We start from the raw sequence: 23,010 nt of genomic DNA, 5'->3' as shown, positions 1-23,010 counted from the left end.
CTCTCTGTGGAAGTGTTCCTCAGCACTCTCTCTGTGACAGTGTTCCTCAGAGCTCTCTCTGTGACAGTGTTCCTCAGCACTCTCTCTGTGACAGTGTTCCTCAGAGCTCTCTCTGTGACAGTGTTCCTCAGCACTCTCTCTGTGTGACAGTGTTCCTCAGCACTCTCTCTCTCTGTGACAGTGTTCCTCAGCACTCTCTCTGTGACAGTGTTCCTCAGCACTCTCTGTGTGACAGTGTTCCTCAGCACTCTCTCTGTGTGACAGTGTTCCTCAGCACTCTCTCTCTGTGACAGTGTTCCTCAGAACTCTGTCTGTGACAGTGTTCCTCAGAACTCTCTCTGTGACAGTGTTCCTCAGCACTCTCTCTCTGTGACAGTGTTCCCCAGGACTCTCTCTCTGTGACAGTGTTCCCCAGAACTCTCTCTCTGTGACAGTGTTGCTCAGAACTCTCTCTGTGACAGTGTTCCTCAGCTTCTGCCTCTGACCCACAATAATGCAATGACTTTGGCCTCTGACCCATTTGACCCATTGTAATGCAGACTTTGGTCATCTTCACAATCCTGTGCTTTAAAATAAAGACAGCAGAAGCAGGCCACTGCCCGAAGACTTGGGAGAGGCAATTACTTCCAGGCTTCAGAGCACAGAATTTGTTGTTGGGCCTATTGGAGGAGTTTGGCATTATCACTTATTCTCCCACTAAAGAAGAAATGCTTTGCTTTAGATTGTCCTCCAGCCAATAATAAAGCATAAGTTCTGTTTTGTTTTTTGAGAGAGTTTCTCACTCTTTAGCCCAGATTGCCTAGGCCTCCTGAGTGTAGGGCACAGTGTGCAAACTACACCCAGCTCCTTAAAGTAACTGTTAAAGCACTTTTTATTCCATGTGAGGGGTTTGATATCCTACAGCCATTCTTTTTTTCAAAGATTGATTTCTTTTATGTATATGAGTGCCCTATCGACTTTATGCCAAAAGAGGGCATCAGATTCACCATAGATGGTTGTGAGACACCATGTGATTGTTGGGAATTGAACTCAGGACCTCTGGAAGAGAGCCAGTACTCTTAACCTCTGAGCCATCTCTCCAGCCCTAGCCATTCTTTTTAAAAAATTATTATATTAGTTATGTGTATGTGTGTATTTGTTTGGGAGTATGTACACATGAGTATAGATACCTGTAGAGGCCACAAGAGGGTACCAGATCCCCTGGAGCTGGAGTTGCAGATGGTTGTGAACTGTCTAATGTGGCTGTAGAGGACTAACCTCTGAAGAGCAGCCATTTTTTTCCAAGCTGCTAAGCCATTTTTCCAGTCCCTCCAGCCATTCTTGGGCCCTGACCTGCAACCACAGTGAACTGTCCAGAGCCTTCATCACTTGTTTTCCCCACCACAGAGTCTCTTCTAAGTCATCCTCCAAGATACTGCTCCTGTGTCCCTTCTCTGGGATGCCCTTCCTAGTTTTCCTGTGATGGATCCTCTTTGGACCCTTGGAATTGCACCTGTCTCAGTCGCTTTGTACTGCTGCCATTTGCTTCTCGGTCTAGCACCTTTGCTTGCTGATATAAAAACCAGAAAATCAAAACTGATTGCATCTTCGTTTCCTTACGACTCTGGTGCTTGGCACATCCTTGGTGCCCACTGAACTTGATGGATGAGTTGACTGAGTAAGACTAGAAGGACTGTGTATGCTCAAAGTCATGCTGTGGTAACTGATGCAAGTTATGTATGGTTCTTACTTATTTAAACCTCATTCAGTTCTTAGGAATGAGTACTGCTTGTGTCAAATATTTGTTTACTTCTGGCTCATCTATAAAACAGACTTCGGGTGAGTCTTGAGAAATGTAATCTTGCCTTTCTGTTGTTTATTTATTCTCCAGGTTGTAGCTGCAGGCATTCCTTGCCATAACTTTTAAACTATATTTGGAAAGAAACTGGCCAAAGTAGGCAAAAATGATAAAGTTTTTCCTTATGGTAAACAAACAAGGGCAGACCCGACTGTCGAAGTACTATGAGCACGTGGAGATTAATAAACGCACAGTTCTGGAAACGGAAGTCATCAAGAGTTGTCTGTCCCGATCCAGCGAACAGGTAAGTGTCTGTGGCTCTTTGTCCTCTCCCTAAGCAGCTCTGCCTTCATGGGTTTGCCATGTCTCAAGGGCTCCCATCTTCTCTGAGCTGTATTCCTTCAAGGGCTATCAGGGACAAAAAGGAATAAAGAGAACAGAAGTGTGGCTCTTACCATCCCTGTAAGAATAACAAAAGGCAAACCAGGGAAGGCCTGGGTTTTTATTTAGGATAGCTGTCTTAGTATATCATAGAAGTAGCTGCTAAATTTACTCCTGCTTGTAGACATAATCTTTTTTTGTTCTTATGAATTCAGCCCTTGGAACTCTCCACAGTGTCTGAGGCTGGCTGGTGGCTTTCTGTAAGCCAAAACAGAAAGGTCAGATGATTGGCATGACAGCGAAAGCTCAAGACCCATATGGTGCCAGAGGATAATAATATGATTTCCAAGTAGATAATAATTCTCTTCTGTTTACCATCCTCTGTAAATATACAACCAAAGTAATACCAGAGCTAGTGATTTAAAAACAAACTCAGTTTGAACTTATTTTTTTTATTATGTAGATAAGGGAAATGGAAGTTAACAGTTCATACGAAATAACAAATCTATTCCTCCTGCCAGAACCTGGTGGCTAGCTACATTCATTAGCATAATAAAGGATGGTTTTGTGGTGCTGGGATTTCAACACAGAGACTCATGTGCTCAGTGGACACATGCTCTACCACTCTGTTACATTGCAGCCCATTTTAAAGAGAACTAATACATAGAACTAATTCTAGGACAGCAAAGGGTACACAATGAAAAAAACTAAGTCCATTATTGCAAAGAACTTAGAGAATTTATTTGCTGGGCAGTAGTAACACAGGCCTTTAATCCCAGCTCTTGGGCGGCAGAGACAGGCATATCTATGTGAGTTCAAGGCCAGCCTGGTCTATAGATAGAGTTCCAGGACAGGCTTCAAAACTACAGAGAAACCTTGTCTTGAAAAGCCAAAAAGAAAGAACTTAGAGAATTTAATGTAAGTCCTAATTGTCAAATCCATTAGAAAGCCTTGGACAACTCTTACAAAGTCAGAATCACCCATTTCTTCTCCATTCTCCATCTCACCACCTTTGAGAGGCTGCCATAAAATATTGAGTTGCATCAACACTCTGAAGTTGCATGTTATAAGTGTGTTTACTTGACTTCAAAATCAGTTTTCTAGTTGCAATCTCTCCTGGTTCCTCTTTGAATTACTACTTTGGCCTTCCTGTGGGCACACGCTGCTGGATGGCATCAGATGAAAATAAGAACTATTAAGGAACTGTGTTTGTCACCACATGTGGGAAATACATGAGAGACATGCCTGTTGGAATCTTCCCACAGTCTACAAGCCTGACATAATTTAAATGGCATTTCTACCAGAAATTTGACTTTTGGAATAAAGATATTGGTAGATTTTGGGGGGTACTCTAAAATTATTTTTATTTTAAAAAGAAACCACTGGACTTTTGACATCATGATACCATACCAGAGTATCATAATATGGCTTTAGTTTAATTCTGTTCAAAGATGCACTTGGTTTTTGTTTTGTTATGCCAGAAACCATTGAGAGACTGCAAACTGTCAGCCATTTGTGGTGGCCTATACCCCAGCACTCAGGAGGATTGTGAGATGAAGGCCAGCTTGAGATACAGAACAAGTACTAGGCTAGCATGGGCTGTAAGATCCTGCGTCAAAACAAAACAAAATAACCAGAGTCTGGAGAGATGGCTCATGGTTAAGAGCAACTACTGCTCATGCAGAAGACCAGGGTTTGATTTCCACCACCCATATGATGGTTCATAACCATCCATAACTACAGGGATCCAATGCTCTCTTCTGACTTTTTAGGGCTCTTACAAACATGTGGTTCACATACATACATACATACATACATACATACATACATACATACATACATACTAGAAGTAAACAACTATTTAAAAAATATGGAAAATCTTCAGTTCTTTCAAATAGGTGTGTTTCCTTGAAAGGTCCAACTGGCAAAAATCTCACTGGCTCTCCAATGAGCTTGAAGCCAGAGATTGGTTCTGTACTGCCTATCTCTATCCTAGCTATTTTATTTTATTGTTTTTGAGACAGGGTCTTGCTTTATAGCCCAGGCTAACTTTGAACTTTCAGAATGTTTGCCTCAGCTTCCCCAGTGCTGGCATCACTAGCCTGTGCCACCTGACTTAATTTTATTTTGTATTATGTATTTATATTTGCTTTTCTTCACTTAAGGTAGATCCACATTCTGGAGCCTGGGTTGTCCATAAATTTGAGACACCCCTGCTTCACCCTGGACTAAAGGCATGAGCCACCATGTTTGGCTCTATCCTAATTTTATATTAAATCCTGAGATTCCTCCATGTTATATAGACTGCCAAGAACCGTCCCCATGGAGGGATTTCCGTAGACAAAATGTGCAGCTTCATTTCCAGGTCCATTGGGTGCCCAAGAATAATGTTCCTGCAGCAAAAAGCCACTAGGTTCATGCTCAATCACATTTGGACAAGCACACCTTGACACTGAAAACTTAACACTGCGCCTTCGCCTTCAGTCTACCCTTTCTACAGAGGCTAAAGGAGGCAGATGAATGAGAAAACATTTGTTTTATCTACAAGTCAGTAGTAGTAAGCTAGTTATTAATTCATAAGAAGCAGTATTTATAGTGGAAAATCTTGTCTAGCATCTGCTGTGCGAAGGCCACCATTACATAATTTATAAAATAATCTACATTGGTTCTTTTCATGACTAGGAAAAAGAAGTTACATATAGGTAGATGATGGATGGATGACAGAAAAAATACTGCTTGAGCTGACTTCTCCATGACTGTTCAATAGAACAGAGCTGAGCAGATGTAACTGCTTCCCAGGAACTCATGGAGAGGTGGAAAGACAACCATCCTTGCTTTTGTGTGTCTTCTCAGTGAAGCACTTTCAAATGCTAATTATTCATTAGCTTTACCTGCTGAGCACCTCAGGGGGCCAAGAAATGGAAATGAAAAAAGGAACTGGGGAATCCATCACTGACTCCTCACTGTGTCTTTTCCCAAGACTTCTCTTCCTAGAGATGATCCTGAGTAACCAACCCACTAAGTGTTGTCAGAACAGCAAAGGCTGTTTAACATTTTAATGTCTAAATTTCTAGGCGTGTGTTGGCAGATACTCAAACGTAACCTAGGAATTATACGTGCTTTGCAAAGAAACCTCTGCCAACCAGACATTAATGTCTACTTGTGTTTCATCTAGTGCTCGTTCATTGAATATAAGGATTTTAAACTCATCTATCGGCAATATGCAGCTCTCTTCATTGTAGTCGGAGTTAATGACACTGAGGTAAGATCGACTGTGCATGATTTGAGACTTTTATTCTTCTTAAGTTCAAGTTTCTTTTCTATTTGCTCCCCAAGAACTAGTAAGCCTCTTTCAGGGTATCTGGGCCTCAGCTGAGGCTGGAAAACTGGATGGAAGAGAAATACTTTTGGATGGAAGATATGCTTTTTTGGACTAGATGAACAACTTACAATTAGAGAGGATAAAACTTTCCTTTTCATATGTGGGTCTTTTTGTTGTTTTGGGGAGGATTGTTTTGTTTGTTTGAGTTTTGTTTTGTTTTGTTTTGTTTGGTTTGGTTTTTTTGTTTGTTTGTTTTGATTTTTCGAGACAGGGTCTGTCTGTGTAGCTTTGGAGCCTATCCTGGCACTCGCTCTGGAGACCAGGCTGGCCTTGAACTCACAGAGATCTGCCTGCCTCTGCCTCCCGAGTGCTGGGATTAAAGGCGTGCGCCACCAATGCCCGGCCGAGTTTTTTATCTTGTTACTATTTATTCGTTTATTTAAAGTTAGTCTCATTGTGAGCCTTGGATAACCTGAAACTTTATAGAGATCTGGCTAGCTCTGCCTCCCAAGTGATGGAATTAATGGCTGGTATCACCACACCCAGCTGTTTTATTACATTTTATTTATTTGTGCCACAGTATACATGTGGACGCCAGAGGACACCCTGCAGGAATTGATTCTCTCCTTTCAGCATGTGCTTCCTGGGGAGCAAAGTCAGGTCATTCATCAGACTTGGCGACAAGTACCTTTCCCTACTGAGCCACCTTGCTTGTCCTTTTATTGTGTGTGTTTTTGCTTCATTTTGATTTGCTTTATTTTGCTTTATTGTGGCAGACTCTGGCTATGCTTCCCAGGCCAGTGTCATACCTGTAGGCTCAAGCAGTCTTCCCACTTTGGCCTGCAGAGCTGCTGGGACTACACAGGGACCACCATGCCTAACCAGAATTCCTTCTTTATCATAAGCAATACTGATGCCCTCCTCTTGCCCTGTTACACATGAGGCAGCTTGCACAAGCACAGAGGCCTGTCAATCATAACATTAAACTTGGGGACTAGGACTTGGGGCTCAGTATAAGCACTTGTCATCTAAGTGTAAAACCAGGATTGTAGATCTCCAGAACCCACATACCACCTGGGCAGGCACAGTGGCCACCTGTAATGTTAGCACTCAAGAGACAGTGACAGTGTCCTGGAGGCAAGCTGATCCTACCTCAATAAAGTAGAAAGTAATTGAGGAAGACATCAGAAGTCAATTTTGGGCCTCCACATACGTACACAGACGTGCCCATACACATAACAAATGTGTATACACATGTGCTTACTGCACATGTGTGGAAAAGAATACATGGCTGACATATTAGAAAAAACAGCAAAATATAAGCATGGTTGTGCTGTGCTTGTATTTCAGGTGAAGCTCACCTTGTTAGGGAGTTCTTCCAGCACCTATAGCCATGGCGTCCATGGAAAAGGGTTGCATATCTAAAAGTAGCCTGTTTTTATCCATGAATCACTTGAAGTGATTTCTTCATCTTCACAGCTATAAAGTGACAACCTTGTAGAACCTGGGAGATCGTTTCAGCCAGTTGGGTAAGGCCATGAGTGGAGCTCATACCTCTGATCTGTGCTCTGAAGTTTCAGTGTGGCCAGATTCATCCTGACTACAAAAGTCTTAGTGGTTCCTATATTTTCTTCACTGATAAGCACCATTACTTTTGTTTCTTTTCCTTTCCTTTCTTTCCTGTTTTAAGACAGTGTCTCATTTAGACCAGACTGCTGGGATTACAGGCATGCAACCACACCCAGATCATCTGGTGCTGGGGGCTAAGCCCAGGATTTCATTCATTCAAGGCAGCATCCTAGACAAGGACATTACAGAGCTCCCATCCTCAGCCACAGTGATATCTTTACATGAGCATTTTCAGGCCCTTTATATATCAGTGACTAGGATGCTGCTTCACTCACACATCTGCACTGAACCGTAGGCTCTAAGACCTAGAACCCACTGGGCTTATTTTTTTAACCGAGGGCATGATGAAATTAATTACACCCTTTTTTATTTCAGAATGAGATGGCTGTTTATGAATTCATACACAATTTTGTGGAAGTTTTAGATGAGTACTTCAGCAGAGTGGTAAGTCTAATGGCTAAAAAATGGTTTTAACCCAGTTTTCCAGAAACTGAGCCTTTTAGATGTATGTCAGTATTGTGTGTTCATATAATTAATAAGTAAAAGCCTAAATAAATGGTGCTAGATTACCATCCCTTCTTGCTCATCATTAGGTATTGCAAACCCATTTTGCTTTAGCTCTTCATGAAGAAGACTATTTTAGTTTGCTTCTGTTGCTGTGGTAAACACATAACAACTTGGGGAGCTTACAGTGCTCAGGTCACAGTGCATGGCTGAGGGAAGCCAGGACAGGAACTCAGGGCAGAAGCCTAGAGGCAAGAACTGAGTATGAGGCCATGGAGGAATGCTGCTAACTGGCTTGCTCCCCTTGGCTTGCCCAGCCTGCTTTCTTATAGTTCCCAGAACCACAAGGGTGGTGTGCACATGTCACTCACACACACACACACACACACACACACACACACACAAGCACACGCTCCCGAGCATGCGCAGGCGTGCACAATGGGCACTCCCACATCAATCATCAATCAAGAAAATGTACCAAAGGCTTGCTGAAAATGGAAGCATTTTCTCAGTTAAAGTTCCTCTTTCCAGGTAATTCTAGCTTGTGTCAAGTTAACAAAAACCTAAGCAACACAAAGCAAATCTTAGAAAACCAAGTCCCTCTGTGCCTTTTGCTGTCCATCAGGACATTTTCCCTCTTTTTATATTCTCTCTGCTTTCCTTTCTAAGAGAACAGAACCCTGTTTACTTTAAATGTCATTTCTAGTCAGACGGTGGTGGCGCACAACTTTAATCCTAGGAGTTGGGGGCAAAGGCGGGCACATCTTTGTGAGTTTGTGCCACCAACACCCGGCTGTCTGTGAGTTTCAAGACTGGTCTACAAAGTGAGTTCCAGGACAGTCAGGGCTACACAGAAAAACCCCATCGCATGAAACAAAAGCAAACAAAAAGGTCATTTCCAAGCTGGCATAACAGTACACACCTGTACAACCAGCACTTACGGTCAAGAGGGTCAAGAGTTCAAGGTTATCCTTGGTTATATAGCAAGTTCAAGACCAGCCTATCTATCTACAGAAGACTTTTTCTCAAAAGAAAAAGGGGCAAGGCAGGAGGAACACTGGAGAGAGAGCACTTGTTCTAGCAAAAGACATGGTTGCTTCCCAACACCCACATGGAGACTACGCAGTCATCCATAACTTCGGTTCCAGGGGATCTGATGCCCTTTTCTGGCCTCCATGGGCACTAGACACACATGTATTACACAGACATACATGCAGACAAAAAAAATCTATAACACATAAATAGAAGAAGAAGGAGAATCATTTCCATCAAACTTTTGCTTTATTGGTCGGAAGTCAACTTCGCTTTAGGCATATGCTTTCCAACATTCTTTCTTCTTTTTCTTTCTTTCTTTCGTTTTTGGGGTTTTTTTTGTTTTTTTTTTTTTTTTTTGGTTTTTTGGTTTTTTGAGACAGGGTTTCTCTGTGGCTTTGGAGGCTGTCCTGGAACTAGCTCTTGTAGACCAGGCTGGCCTCGAACTCTCAGAGATCCACCTGCCTCTGCCTCCCAAGTGCTAGGATTAAAGGCATGCGCCACCACTGCCTGGCCCTCCACCATCCTTTTTTAGAAATGGTATGGCTATTTTAAAATATAATTTATATACCATACAATTTTTTATTGAAAGTATATAATCATGTTTTAGTACTTACAGTCTTACAATATCATCACTGACATTTTCAGGAAACTGCATCACATGACAGATAAGCATATTTATTCAGCAACATTTTCCCCATAAGCTCCTTCAACCTACTCCAGGCCCTAGGTAACCACTAATTTCTGTCTCTAGACTGGCCTGTTGTTTATGCTTCCACAGCTTGTCTCTTAGCGTGATGTTTTCAAGGTCCATCAATGGGGCCACGTTGTCAGTACTCCTTTCTTCTTTATTACTAAATGATACTCTGTCATATGGATATGCCACAGTTTTCAGTCTACTTGTCCCTGATAGGCATTTAGCTTATTTTCAGTTTGGGACTATTATGAATAGTGATATATTTTTTGTCACATTTCTGGACAGATCAGATTCTTTTTTTAAATTTTTTAAAGAACATTTTCTTTTTTTCTTTTTTTGTTTAAATTAGAAACAAACTTCTTTTACATGTCAATCTCAGTTCCCTCTCCCTCCCCTCCTCCCCGGCCCCCCCCATCCCCCCCATTCCAACCCCTTTCTGCTCCCCAGGGACTGGTGAGGCATTCCACTGGGGATCTTTTTTTTTTAATTCTAAAAGAAAAAAATCTTGTTATGGCGGCATATGCCTTTAATCCTAATACTCAGGAGGCAGAGACAGAGGCAGATGACCTCTATGAGTTTGAGGCCCAGCCTGATCTGCAGCTGAGTTTCAAGCCAGCCAGAGTCACATACTGAGACTATGTCTATGTTGATTGCGTAGATTAAGTGTCATAGGTAAGCAGTGTCCATAACCCTGCCAACTGCTGTGGGCAGCTCTGAGCATGTGCAGTGTGCTTGGTGTGACTAAGAAATTGAAACATTATTTGAATATAAGGAGTCTCAATGTAAATCCCACATTTAACTGGTGGTGGTCATTTTACCCGCACAGGCTTGGTGCCTGCCCCTCAAGGAGACCACTCTTGGGTTAGAGTAGACTGCTTGCAAGGCAGGGCCTGTGATGACCCAGGAAGCTACTTTAAGGGGACATTCACCCAGGAAGCATATAATTTCCAAAATGTCTTAAAGCAGGAAGAATAAAAGGAGGTCCAGACGCTGTTGCTGCAAGATTTTTAAGTTATGGTTATATCCAGTTACTGAAAATAAACAGCACATGCCAAATTATAGCTGTAATTTTAGGAAGAGAGTCAGTGACTGCATGAACCACAGAATTCAAGATTCAAATTTAACTTAAGCCAGGTGACGATGCAGGGCTTGTGCTGGACCAGGGATGACCCTGTTTAGGATCAAACCAGAGCAGAAAGATAGTGAAAGGGACGACCATGGGGAAGAAGAGGACCCGACCCTCACCAGGGGTGCCCTGTCAGCTAAGATTCATTTTTAGATTTGTAAGTTTTAAGCCGTCTTCCTGAGCTATTTTTATCCTAGAGAGTTTCAACATCTTAAATTTGGAAATGCATTTCATGCTGGTGCACCGAGAAAAGCATCGCAGCTTCATATTGCCAAAAACAAAAGCCAAACTAGTTAGTTTCTGGAGGTTTCCAGGGAAAGAGGCAGCGGGGTTTCCTGTCCCGCCCTTGACACACTGAAACCCTATTACATATGATCTCATTTCCACTTCCTGTTCCCTTTGCATAACTATTTTATTGACAACAATAAGTACAAATAGCAGGGAAAAAGAGGATGGATCTGTGGTATTCTCTGTTTGTGAAGACTCAGATTGCCAGAGTGAAACCTCATGTGGACTCTTAACAAGAAAAGTAACAAAGAGTCACACTCTGTGAACAAAGAGCCCTCTCTGTGACTGGATATTGAGAAGCAGGCAGGCTATGCATGTGAGATATTTCTATACCCTCACCACAATTTTACTGTGAACCTGAAAGTGCTGTCCAAATAGGATGTTTTCAAGATGGGTGGAAGATCGTCAGTTGGCCATCAGTTAGGGACATCTGACCTTTAGACTTAACATACCCACCTGTAACTTTGGAATGGGACATCTATGTACATCAGTCCATACGATAACCCTGACAGTTCTGGGAGATGGGTTCTAGGCCCTACCACACCCTTGTGGGTACCAGATCCCTACAAGTTTAAGTCCTTATATACAGTGGTTAGTCTACATACACACTCTCATGGACTCTAACTCATCTCAGTTATTGATAGCACCTAGAACGCAGTAAATCCTATATGAGTACTTGCACCTAAGAAATCATGGCAGAGTAAAAAGTGTGTATGTTCAGTACAAGCAGTTTGTTCCAGGTATCTCACAGAGTCCTTGGTTAAATGAATGGATATGGAATCCATGCATACAAAGGACTAACTTCATGCCACTTTTTAACATTTATTATTATTGTTGTTTTGTTTTTCGAGACAAGGTTTCTCTGTGTAACAGCTCTGGCTGTCCTGGAACTAACTCACTTTGTAGACCAGGCTGGCCTCACACTCTCTGAGATCCACCTGCCACTACCTCCCCTGTACTGGGATCAAAGGCATGCACCACCACCACCTAACAATCTTATTTAGTTTTTTGTGGTGTTGAGATCAATCTTAGGGCATTAAAGATGCCAGGTGTGCACTGTACCTCTGAGATGCACCCTCAAGCGTGTATAGCATTAATTAGACAGCTACAGCACCATTTGTTGATGGCTATAATCTACTACTTAACTAATCCCCCTTCAAAGGTTCTTGGATTGTTATCAGCAGTTTGCTACTGATAACTCTGACTATCCTGTTACACTGTTCCTGCTCCTTAAGGTAAACTTCTAGAAGTCAATCGGTGGACTAAGAGAAGGCATATGGCCGAGGCTTCTGATGAGTATCACATTACCCACTGGCTACAAAAGTTGAGTTAGCTTATATTTCCCATACTTACTTTTTGTTTGTTTTTGTTTGGGTTGGTGATTTGAGACAGGATCTTACTCTGTTAGCCCAGGCAGACCCGAGTTTGTGGCAATCCTCCTGCCTGAACTCCCCAGGATTTTAGTCATGAGCCACCAAACCCAGCTCTCCCTCTACTTTCTGACCTCAAAAATTCCTCTAACCTGCAGCTTTCTTTTCCTTCCCCCTTTTATCCCACTTTCCAGTTCAAGGCTCCCACCCCAGCAGGTATAGATAGGAGTCACACTTGCAGCTTCCAGGCTTGGAGGAAGAGCAGTCCCTGTCTGCTCAGGTGACAGTACTGTCTGGGGTCATCTTCTGACTGTGCATTTTTGTATTCTTTTTCAGAGTGAACTAGATGTATCCTTTTTCAGAACATTTTCCCCTGGTATGTGGCAAAGCACACTCTAGGTCTAATCAGGTAAGAGCCATCACTCAGGAGGGTGATTTGGCAGAATACAGGACGCTAATCACCTGTTAAAGACATTGCCTGGCTGATGTTCATTTCCTTTTATAGCAGAAAAAGTTCTTTTCTTTCCCTCTTTAAATCAGAACTGTCTCTGGGACTGCAGATGCAGGCCCAGTGGCCGAACACCTGCCTAGCATGTGTTTGGCTGTGTACTCAGTCCCAGCACCTTACAACAATACAGCATGCTCAGGACCACAGATGTGGGCCGGCACTCGCCAGGCTTTTTAAAAGCATAATATGTGGATGTCTAAGATTATTTTTCTTCAAAGGCCTGCTGGCTTTGGGGCTGGAGAAATGGCTCCCTTGTTAAGATACTTATTGTTCTTGTGAGAACCTGAGTTTGGTTCTGAGCTTCCACACCAGGCAGCTCCCAAATGCCTGTCACGGCAGTTCCAGGGGTTCCAGTGACCTTCCTGGACTCCTCAGGTTCCCCGACACATGTAGTGCACATAAACATGCTGGACACATGGCGCACACCTTTAATCCCAGCACTGGGGAGGCAGAGACAGGCAGAACACCGTGAGTTTCAGGCCAGCCTGGTCTCCAGAGCGAGTTCTAGGCCAGGCAGTGCTACATGGTAAAACACTGTCTGAAAAACAAACAAACAAAAAAATTAAAAAATAAATAAACCCACCCATGCACATACACATAAAGTAAAACCAAAATAAGTATTTTATTAAAGATTCTGCCTATCAAGCCGAGCGTTGGTGGCGCACGCCTTTAATCCCAGCACTCGGGAGGCAGAGGCAGGAGGATCTCTGTGAGTTCGAGGCCAGCCTCGTCTCCAGAGTGAGTGCCAGGATAGGCTCCAAAGCTACACAAAGAAACCCTGTCTCGAAAAACAAAACAAAAACAAAAAGATTCCGCCTATCACTTGAAAGTGATAAAAGATATCTTTTGAAAACATAAAGCTTAGCTCTAAAATAATTACAGCTCTTTATTTATGGATAATATTTGCAGGCAATAGATGAGTCACAACATGTTTATATGTGTATGTGCAGTATATACACAGTATGTACCACTGTGCAGAATCAGGGTATTTTTTTGCATCTGCCCACTCTTCTGGAGCAATAGCCATTTCCTGTTCGTAAGAACTGATAGTCACAAAATTAGAGGAAAGATGATTGCCCTCTAGTGGCAAGTGACCTAAATCCTTTTGACCTAAGAGATCTAAGACTAGACAGTGTGTGTTACTTTTTTTTTAGTAGCCATTTTATGTGTGCAAGTGTTCTGTGTCATGTATGTCTGTTCCTGGTGCTCTTGGGGGCCAGAAGGGGGGAGTCAGGTCCCCTGAACTAGAGTGGGAGATGATTGTGATCCACCAGATGGGTGTTGGGAATTGAACCCAGATCTACAGGAAGAGCAGCAGTGCTCTTAACCACAGAGCCATCTCTCTAGCCCCGTGATTCTGTTGTAATTAGGCCATTTAAAGCAGCTCAAAATAAATCTGCTTCTAATTGGACAGGAGAGTAAAAAAGCTTTTTAAACAAATATTTTAAAAGTCATGAGAACAGCAAGAGCAAGCAGACAATGCTGGAGATAAAAACTCAAGATCCATTCTGGCCCTGCCACTAACTGCTGGTTGTATTGAGCAGACACATTTATTTCAGACGGATAATTCGACTAGAGGAGCTTAAGCATCCTCTCAGCCTGGACAGCAATCTTGCCATGGTTCCAGGAATCCTGACACCTAAGGAAGGCCTCCTTCCATGTCTTGCTGTCAAAGAGTGACTGGAAGCAGCAGGGTGTGTGCTCAGGTTACGGGTTGTGATGGAGTAGCTTATGCTAACCAGCGTTTAGTGAGAAGAGGGCTGTGCTTGCCTTTGTAGACTCCGGATTTCTAGTTGCAACTTATTTCCCACACCAAGACCCACAATTGGTGTTTTGTCTCCTCCTTCACCTTTTTGCTGTTGTTTGGCGAGCACCACTAGCACGAGGCAGGCCCACTTGCTTTCCTTTCACCGTTCCTTCCTCACTGTGTTGTATATTTCAGTCCCTGGAAACTCTCTTAACTATTCCTTGAACCATCCCCAAACAGCCAATTTAAAACTCAAGACTCACTTGCCTCATACAGGGTTCTCTTCAGCCGTCTGCCCCATAGGACTTCTATGGAGAATTGTGTAGCAGGGAATTGGCAGTCCACGGAGGCTCTACTGTAGTCCCTGCCTTCCATGGGGAGGACAGCACATGCTGCAGCCAAAGAAGCTGCAAGAGCAGCAACTGCTTCCAGGAATGTTCTCTAGAGCCACAAGGTTGAAACAGCACTCTCCACACTTGCTACCTGGTTCTCCCCACACTCAGAGCCCACAGTCTTTGGAGTGCTGAGTGTAAGAAAGTCTTCCTGGGCTGGGTAGGGGTGGTGTACGTCTTTAATCCCAGCACTCGGGAAGCAGAGGCAGGCAGATCTCTCTGTGAGCTTGGTGCCAGCCTGGTCTACAGAGTGAGTTCCAGGAGAGCCAGGTCTGTTGCACAGCGAAACCCTGTCTTGAAAAACCGAAAAAATTAAAAAAAAAAAAAAAACAAAGCAAAACAACAACAAAAAAAAAAAAAAAAAAAAAAAAAAAACCTTTCTGGTATGTCCACAAAAAGCTGTCATGAGTTAGGATCTGTGTGTGCCAACAGAAGAGGGGTCAGAGCCTTGGATAGTTCTCAAGAAGGCCCTTGCAAAGCCAAATCAGATCACTGCATTTCTGTCCAGTGCACACTACAGATGGGATTGAAACAGAAATGACCCAAGCAGGAGAAAGCAGTTCAGGAATTCTGGCTTGTTGAAACCCTTCATTCCAATCTGTGGAACCCCTTGGTACAGGGGTGCCTGCCTGGGGTGCAAACTTCCCATTGAAACTGAGCACCTCAGGGATCGAAGTCACCCCATAGGCATCTTACCCTCCCTAACTAGGCTGCTGCTGCAGAAGGCCTATTTCCATAGAGATTTTACTACGTCACATAGCTTTACCCAAGACTTCAAGTTTCAGGAAGACTTTTTTTAGACACCAATTGCTGAGTTTCCTAAAACATGACCAGCCCTGAACACTTCAGAATTCAAAAGAGCTGTCTCCAGCCCTATCTGCTAAGCTGTCGGGTAATGGCACTGGTGACCAGCACCATGTGAACAAGTGCCAACTCCTCAATCCGGGATGCACCTGCTATGCACATAAAGGTACAGAAAACCTCAACCATCATCGTGGTGCCTAGTCCTTAAAAGATAGGGCTGCAGGTATAGATTAGTGGCAGAGCACTCACCTGGCAACACAGGGGCTTGAGCTTGATTCCCAGCACTCAATAACTGGCTTTGCTGTAGCAAGAATGGGATGCAGGAGCACTTTCTCCACCCTGGGTGATTAAGGGCTCCCTTCAGGGCCCTTTACTTTTGAGGACCCCATTCTGACTTTCAGCAGCATCCCCTCTGGAGGGGATGATGCTCCCCATGGAGCTCACAGCCTCCGCATCTGCTGTGTGTGCATCGTGCTGAACATACAGAAGGCAGAAGACCACTTTGTAGACTTGGTTCTCCTTCTACCTTCCCTGGGCTCCAGAGATGGAACTCGGATGTCAGATCATGGCAAGCACCTGTGTGCACTTAGCCATCCGATAGCCCAGCTTCTCACTTGTTTGTTTTTGAGGCAGGCTGTCCTCAAACTTAATATATAGCTGGCCCTGAACTCCTATCCCGCTACTGCCTTGGCCTCCAGCATGCTTGATTAGCAGCCTGTGTCACCACACAGGGCCACATTTGCTCCTTAATAGCCTTCTGGTAGACAGACATCCCAGAGTCTGCTGCTGGACTCTTGGGGGCTCTTTACTCATCCTTTCCCAGGCCTGGAAGCAGGGACAGGCAACAGATATTAGGAGGGTAGTGCTGCTCATATACATACACAGGAAGAAAGCCTGCCTGGTGTCCTTACACTTGTGTTCTCTTATGCTCCCTCCCACACAAATATTCGATAGTCCAGAACCCAAAGGTTTGATTTAGAATCTTCTTTTGGGATCAAAGCATGAGGACACACTTACTCTGGTCTTGGAAAGATGAAGTCCAGGGCCAGCTTGAGCTACATATGGATGGATGGATGGATGGATGGATGGATGGATGGATGGACAGATAGACAAACAGTTTTGTGGTTTTTTTTTTTTTTTTTTTTTTTTGAGACAGGATTTATCCATATAGCCCTGGTTGTCCTGGAACTCGCTCTGTAGACCAGACTGGCCTCAAACTCAAGAGATCTGCCTGCCTCTGCCTCACTATAATGATGAACATTTCAGTTTTTATTGTCAGAAGGTTGTACAGGCCGGGCGTTGGTGGCACACACCTTTAATCCCAGCACTCGGGAGGCAGAAGCAGGCAGATCTCTGTGAGTTCGAGGCCAGCCTGGTCTCCAGAGCGAGTGTCAGGATAGGTGCCAAAGCTACACAGAGAAGCCCTGTTTCGAAAAACCAAAATAAATAAATAAATAAAATAAAATAAAAGAGGGACAGGGTTTTCCGTGTCACAGCATCCATTCTGGAAAAAAAAATAAAAAAATAAAATAAATGCTTTGAAAAAAAAAAAAAGAAGGTTGTCCCACTGATGAAATAGGCCATGATCTCTGAGACTATCTATCTTTCTATCTCTCCTATTTTCGAAACAAGGTTTCCCTGGGTAGCCCTGGCTGTCCTGGGACTCACTATGTAAACCAGCAGGCCTCAAACTCAGAAATCTACCTGCCTCTGCCTCCTGAGTGCTGGGATTAAAGACATGCACCACCACTGCGCAACTGATAGTTCTTTAGAACATGATTTTATGTTAGAAGCCTTTAAAAGCCCCAAAGCCACTGACTCTGGCACTTCAGAGCTGCTGCAAGTTTGCAAAGGCACCTGTTTCATGCTCTCCTTATTACCACTGAGCTGGGGTCGAAAGGACTGACATCAGTGTTGTATGCAGTCTCTGAGACTGCCGCCATCTAGCAGAGCACACCCTAGACGATGACAGCTTGCAGGCCACCCTGAACAGTGACTGGCACCACTGGGATTAGTGGACTTGCTATACTTGAGACCCAAAACCCAGCTCTACTTTCTTCACAAACATCCTAAAAGCCTGTGTCCATTATAGGTCCAGAAGCCAGCAGAGAACTGCTCCCCACAGGCGCTAATCTCAGCCTGATGGAATGGGAAACTGCAAAGCCATTTGCTCAAACAAGGACTGTGGAGATAGCAGCCAGGAAAGTAGGCATTGCTCAGGGTTGCCATTGCAGGGAAGACTTGGCTTCCTGATGGCCCAAAGACTTCTGTGTGTGCTCCCACAAGCTCAGCTAGCCAATACTGAGACACCCTTCTGAACTCCTTGGGCACTAGTCATGAAGGCAGCACACAGACATACATGCCTGGTCTGCATTCCCTAGAAAGAGATGTGAATGGCACAGATCCAGGAGTCTGCTTCCAGGCTCTTCCAACTCCCATAGCCTTCACACTTTTGTATCCCCTTGTTTTTATAGTTGGTTGGTTCGTTAGTTCGTTAGTTCGTTAGTTAGTTCGTTCGTTCGTTCGTTAGTTAGTTAAACTTGGGGGGACAGGCTCTTCAGTCTAGACTGTAGGCTGGCCAGGAAATTGCTATGTACCCCAGGCTGGCCTCAAACTTGTGGCAGTCCTCAACCTCCCAAGTACTGGAATTACAGTGAGAGTCCCCACATTTAGCTTTTATCTTGAAGTGTGTTCTCTGCCTTGCCTTACTCACTTTGTCCCTTGTGTCTTGGTTATTTCACTCAAAACTCCTAACAGCAAGTTATGAGAAGCAACAGGAGTTCGAGCTCATTTGTCCTCATGTGTTTCACTGGGATAGCCTCAGCCTAGCATTCCTAAGACCCTGGCAAAGCAAGCGGGAAAGAAGTACAGACAGACCCAGATGGTCTTACTTTAAGACATTGTTTTCAGATCTATTTTATGTGTATGGGTGTTTTGTCTGTATGTATGTCTGTGTGCTGCCTTCATGACTAGTGCCCAAGGAGTTCAGAAGGGGGTGTCAGGTCTCCTGGAACTGGAATTACAGAGGGTTGTGAGCTGCCATGTGGGTGTTCATAACCGCTGAGCCATCACTTCAGCTCCCTAGAGTTAGCCATTTTAGTGTCTAGGCTGGGCTCTGCCTTGTAGTTGTTCTGAAAGTCTCATTTGACTCTGGTTTGCTCTGTGCTCTCACTTATTAAAGGACAGTTAACCCACCACAAGACCAGGTAGGACTGGGTATGGTGGCTCACACCTGTATTCCAGCACTGGGAAGGTGGAAGTAGGAGGGAGTTCAGGGCCACCTTCAACTACCATAACAAGATCAAGGCCAATCAGACTACCTAAGATCCTGTCTCAAGGAAAATAAGATAAAACATCAAGTGAGAAAAATGTTTTAGGAGGTGGAAATTCTTGTGAAGGACACATCTGACGTTCCATTCCAGTCTGCCTTCCATAGGAATCCCACAAGGTTCTTCGGTTTCCGGGTTGAGAAAATGGAATTTGGTAAATGTACTCCTTGGGAAGTTATTTGTGGTTTTCGGGGTTGGTCATGTTCAACCCAGCTTGAAGGAAGTTCTCTTCCTAGTCACTTAAATTAATAGACCCATCGTCAAGTTTCTTCTTGCTCCCTCCTGTTCCAAATGTCAGAGCTAAAGTATTTGCCTGGGTTTATTGCCTTGAGACTTGGCATTTATGGTACTTTTTGGTCCCTGGCATATGACCCACATGCCACTAATCTTGGCTCTACCAGTGTGTACAGAGTTGCTCATACACCAAATCAGATGTGAACAGCTGGATTCTTATTTTAAAGGAGTCATGTGGCTTTAGGGGGGCATCAGCTTTCAGGCCTTTGCTTTGCACTGGGATCTGGTCTGCTTTGTTCATGTAGAACTGGTTGATCATTGGGGATTGAGCTAGACAAACAGACAGGCAGTCATATGGCCACAGTACAGAATGACCTCACCGACGAACTAGTGTTTCCAGGAGGTTGGGAAAGTTGGGCTTGCCAAACCTTGTCCTTGCAATATGGGGGTGTCAGTGGTTGATATGATTCAGCAATAAATAATGATTTGAATTTCAAAACAGTCAGGCAGCAGCTTAAGGGAACACCTGAACAATAGTCATTATTTACTGAAGATGGGACAGTTTGACCAGTGAAACAATTAAACAGATAAAATTAGGTTTCCTCCTATCTCAAAGAAGGTCGCTAAGGCCTCCACTGCCGTCAGTACCTCCTGAGGGCTCAGGGGTCTTTTTCATTCAGCCACCTGTACTGCCTGATCCCTTTTTATTTTTGAGACAGGCTGTGATGGTATCCCAGGCAGACAGACCTCTAACTCACCATGTAGCCAAAAATGACGTTGAACTTTTGACCCTCCTGTCCTCACCGCCCAAGAGCTGAGATCACAGGTGTGCATTCCTACGCCTTGTTTACGGGTGCTGGGGATCAAACATTGGACCTCATGCCTGCTAGGTAAGCTAACTGAGCTGTGCCCCCAGCCCCTCTACTCTATTGGCCTGGCTGCATTCCCACTTAGTCTCAGCTTTTAACTCTGGCTGCTGGTTCTGATGAACAGGGTTGAGCCAAGCATTCATTCCAGTCCTACTTTGGCCTGGGACATAGCAATCATCTATATAATTGGAAGACATTATTAATAGGTATATCAGAGCAAAGCTTTTTTTTTTTTTTCTGGGTCACTTAAGGACAGTTCCCATCGGCTCCTGAAAAAGTTTCTTCTGCTGGCTGGCTATTTGCACAGCACTTAATGAGATGTTAGCAGAGTCTAATGGAAACTGGAAAGTCATTCACAGGTTGTCCCATTCTCTCGACAGACTTCACTGAGCAAACACAATAGAGACTTTGGACATCAGGAATTGAAAAAAATCAGGTTATGATTTGTTTTGTAAAGATTCATAGTTACAAACTCACTGGTGCGTTTAATCAATCACCCCTTGTCGAATGAAGTTTGTCTTTTTGGAACAGCTTTTTCTTTCTTTTCAAACAGCTCTTTAACAGCAGAACCTCAAGTTTCTTTTTTGTTTTGTTTTATTTTTTGTTTTTTTGTTTTTCGAGACAGGGTTTCTCTGTGGCTTTGGAGGCTGTCCTGGAACTAGCTCTTGTAGACCAGGCTGGTCTTGAACTCACAGAGATCCACCTGCCTCTGCCTCCTGAGTGCTGGGATTAAAGGTGTGCGCCACCAACGCCCGTCAAACCTCAGGTTTCAAATGTAAAATTAAGAAACATTCACACAGACATCTTGCTCCACAGTTAGCACTCAGATGAGTGGGTCCTCAGGGAGTATAGCTCTTTCTGGTTTCTCATTGCCCAGTGGCCTCTTCTTCCCTACAGAGACCAGATTTCCAGTAAGTGTTCCACCAAGTTAAGCCTTCATTATCCAGAAGTGTTGGGACGCTCCATTTGTGAAACTCACAACTTGGGTCCTTGGGGAGTTTCTAGCATGCCTCCCTTCCTGTAGTCCTTTTTCCTCTGGACTGTTTTTCTTCTGCCTGGCAGAGAACACAGCTGATGATGCAGACGGAGAAGGGCGCTCATGGTAGAGAGTCCTGGTGCTGAGGGATGGTGTTGACTTAGAGCCATGGGCTCCTCAAGAGAAGCCTGGAGAAAAGAGCAGCAGTCAGCACAGCACAGCTCTGGCTTTTACCAGTCCTGTGACCACGGACAAAGGCTTTGGCCTGTGTGCTTCTTTATAAATGAGGATTGTGGAGAAGACCGAGATAATATATTAATGCATTATCACAGAGCCTTGAGCACAGTGAGCATTCAACAGGCTTTGCATTATTACTGAGGTGAAGTGGTTTTCTTAATGAAATATTACTTACTGTGTAATAGATTCTCTCACTTTGGTTAACAAAATGTGCTGTTCTGGATTGGGATGTTGCTTAGTGCTAGAGTGGTGCCTACTATGCAAGGCCCTGAGTTCCATCCTGAGCACAAATACATGCATACACACACACACACACACACACACGCACGCACGCACGCACGCACGCACGCACGCACGCACGCACGCACGCACGCACGCACGCACGCACGCACATACACACACGCACACACGCACACACGCACGCACACTCATACACACACAAACAAAGCAGATAATTTAAGGAGCTGTTGCATTTTAGTGTCTACTTACTGAACTTGCTTAGCCAAGGTGAATCTAGGTATGTACATGTATATGAAGGTAATCTCTACTAAAGATTTAAAAACTAACAAAACTCAAGTTTAGGCTTATTTATCAGGAAAATACCAGGCTAAGCCATGTTACTATTAATGTTTGTTAAATTCTCAATCTAATTTCCTTAATATAACCTAGATAATGTTTAATTTGGATAAAGTCCACATCATTTTGGATGAGATGCTTTTAAATGGCTGCATCGTGGAAACTAACAGAGCAAGAATCCTTGCCCCTTTGCTGATTCTTGACAAGATGTCAGAAAGCTGATGACGACTTCCAAACAAGGTCTGAATGGTGCCCAGGAAGACATCAAGAACCACACAGCCTTCCCACAGCTGTCGGTGCTTGTTTCCCCCAATTCCTAAAGAGAAAACGAACAATTCTTATGTACAAAAAAATTTTTGTCTTAACTGTAAGCATGCTTTTCCTTCCGCAGGAACAGCAGGATTGTAGTGGAAAGGACGAGTGGCAGTTGTCCATCAGCCAATAAATTTCAAGTTGACTACTTAAAGGCTCAAGCATTCTCTCACCACTATGCTACATAGATAACCCTAGACATCTCTCCCCCGTGTGTGTGTGTGTGTGTGTGTGTGTGTGTGTGTGTGTGTGTTGAGACAGGGTCTCAGTGTAACCAGGAGTGGCCCCAAAATTCTTATGTAGCTGGGGATGATCTTAACTCCAAATCTCTTGCCTCCACCTCCCAAGATCTGGGGTTACATGTTACATATCTGGTTATGGCATGTTTTAGAAGTGCCTGGCTTCATACTTAAGCTAAGAAAATTGAAATAAAACCAAAGACAATCTCATCAGGCTGGTGTAAAATAAGCACTTTCCTTCCTCTTATTCAAAAAAATTTGCTTTTAAAATTAGCACACCAAGCCGGGCATTGGTGGCGCACGCCTTTAATCCCAGCACTTGGGAGGCAGAGGCAGGTGGCTCTCTGTGAGTTGGAGACCAGCCTGGTCTACAAGAGGTAGTTCCAGACAGCCACAGGGAAACCCTGTCTCGAAAAACCAAAAAAAAAAAAAAAAAAAAAAAAAAAATCAGCACACCAAGTATTTGTTAAAAGTGCAGAACACTTCATCTCAAATCAAAAAAAAAAAAAAAAAAAAAAAAAACTTCACAACTTTTGTGTCGTCTTCATACAGGGCCCATGCTAATCTCACTATCATTCCAGTTTTAGTGTCTAACTCCACCTTCAATGTCTCAGAAACCAACCAAGTCACTACAGAGACACCCCCCCACCCCCACCCCCAC

General features: G+C 43.8%; 1 protein-coding gene across 6 annotated transcripts in view; it reads left to right on the top strand.

Moving 5' to 3' along the window:
* Positions 1–22,264, top strand: part of Ap4s1 (adaptor related protein complex 4 subunit sigma 1) — a 38,226-nt gene extending 15,962 nt beyond the window's left edge. The window contains exons 2-7 of one of the 6 annotated variants that reach the window (XR_004770347.1): positions 1,871–2,081; positions 5,334–5,420; positions 7,485–7,553; positions 12,463–12,535; positions 19,860–20,030; positions 21,892–22,027. Coding sequence is in view for 4 of the 6 variants with exons in the window: in XM_027416302.1 (XP_027272103.1) it covers positions 1,944–2,081; positions 5,334–5,420; positions 7,485–7,553; positions 12,463–12,474; positions 21,892–22,020 (435 nt within the window). In the remaining 2 variants the exon portion in view is untranslated. Of the gene's footprint in view, positions 1–1,870; positions 2,082–5,333; positions 5,421–7,484; positions 7,554–12,462; positions 12,536–19,859; positions 20,031–21,071; positions 21,563–21,891 lie in introns of those variants that run through there. The other 5 variants (XR_004770348.1, XM_027416302.1, XM_027416304.2 and 2 more) reach the window with 5 other exon arrangements.
* Positions 22,265–23,010: the final 746 nt, after the last annotated feature.

This window comes from Cricetulus griseus, chromosome 5 (assembly GCF_003668045.3).
Source record: "Cricetulus griseus strain 17A/GY chromosome 5, alternate assembly CriGri-PICRH-1.0, whole genome shotgun sequence".
NCBI classification, from domain to species: Eukaryota; Metazoa; Chordata; class Mammalia; order Rodentia; family Cricetidae; genus Cricetulus; species Cricetulus griseus.
Note: the sequence above shows the minus strand (reverse complement) of the source record. Positions and strands in the feature narration are given on the sequence as shown.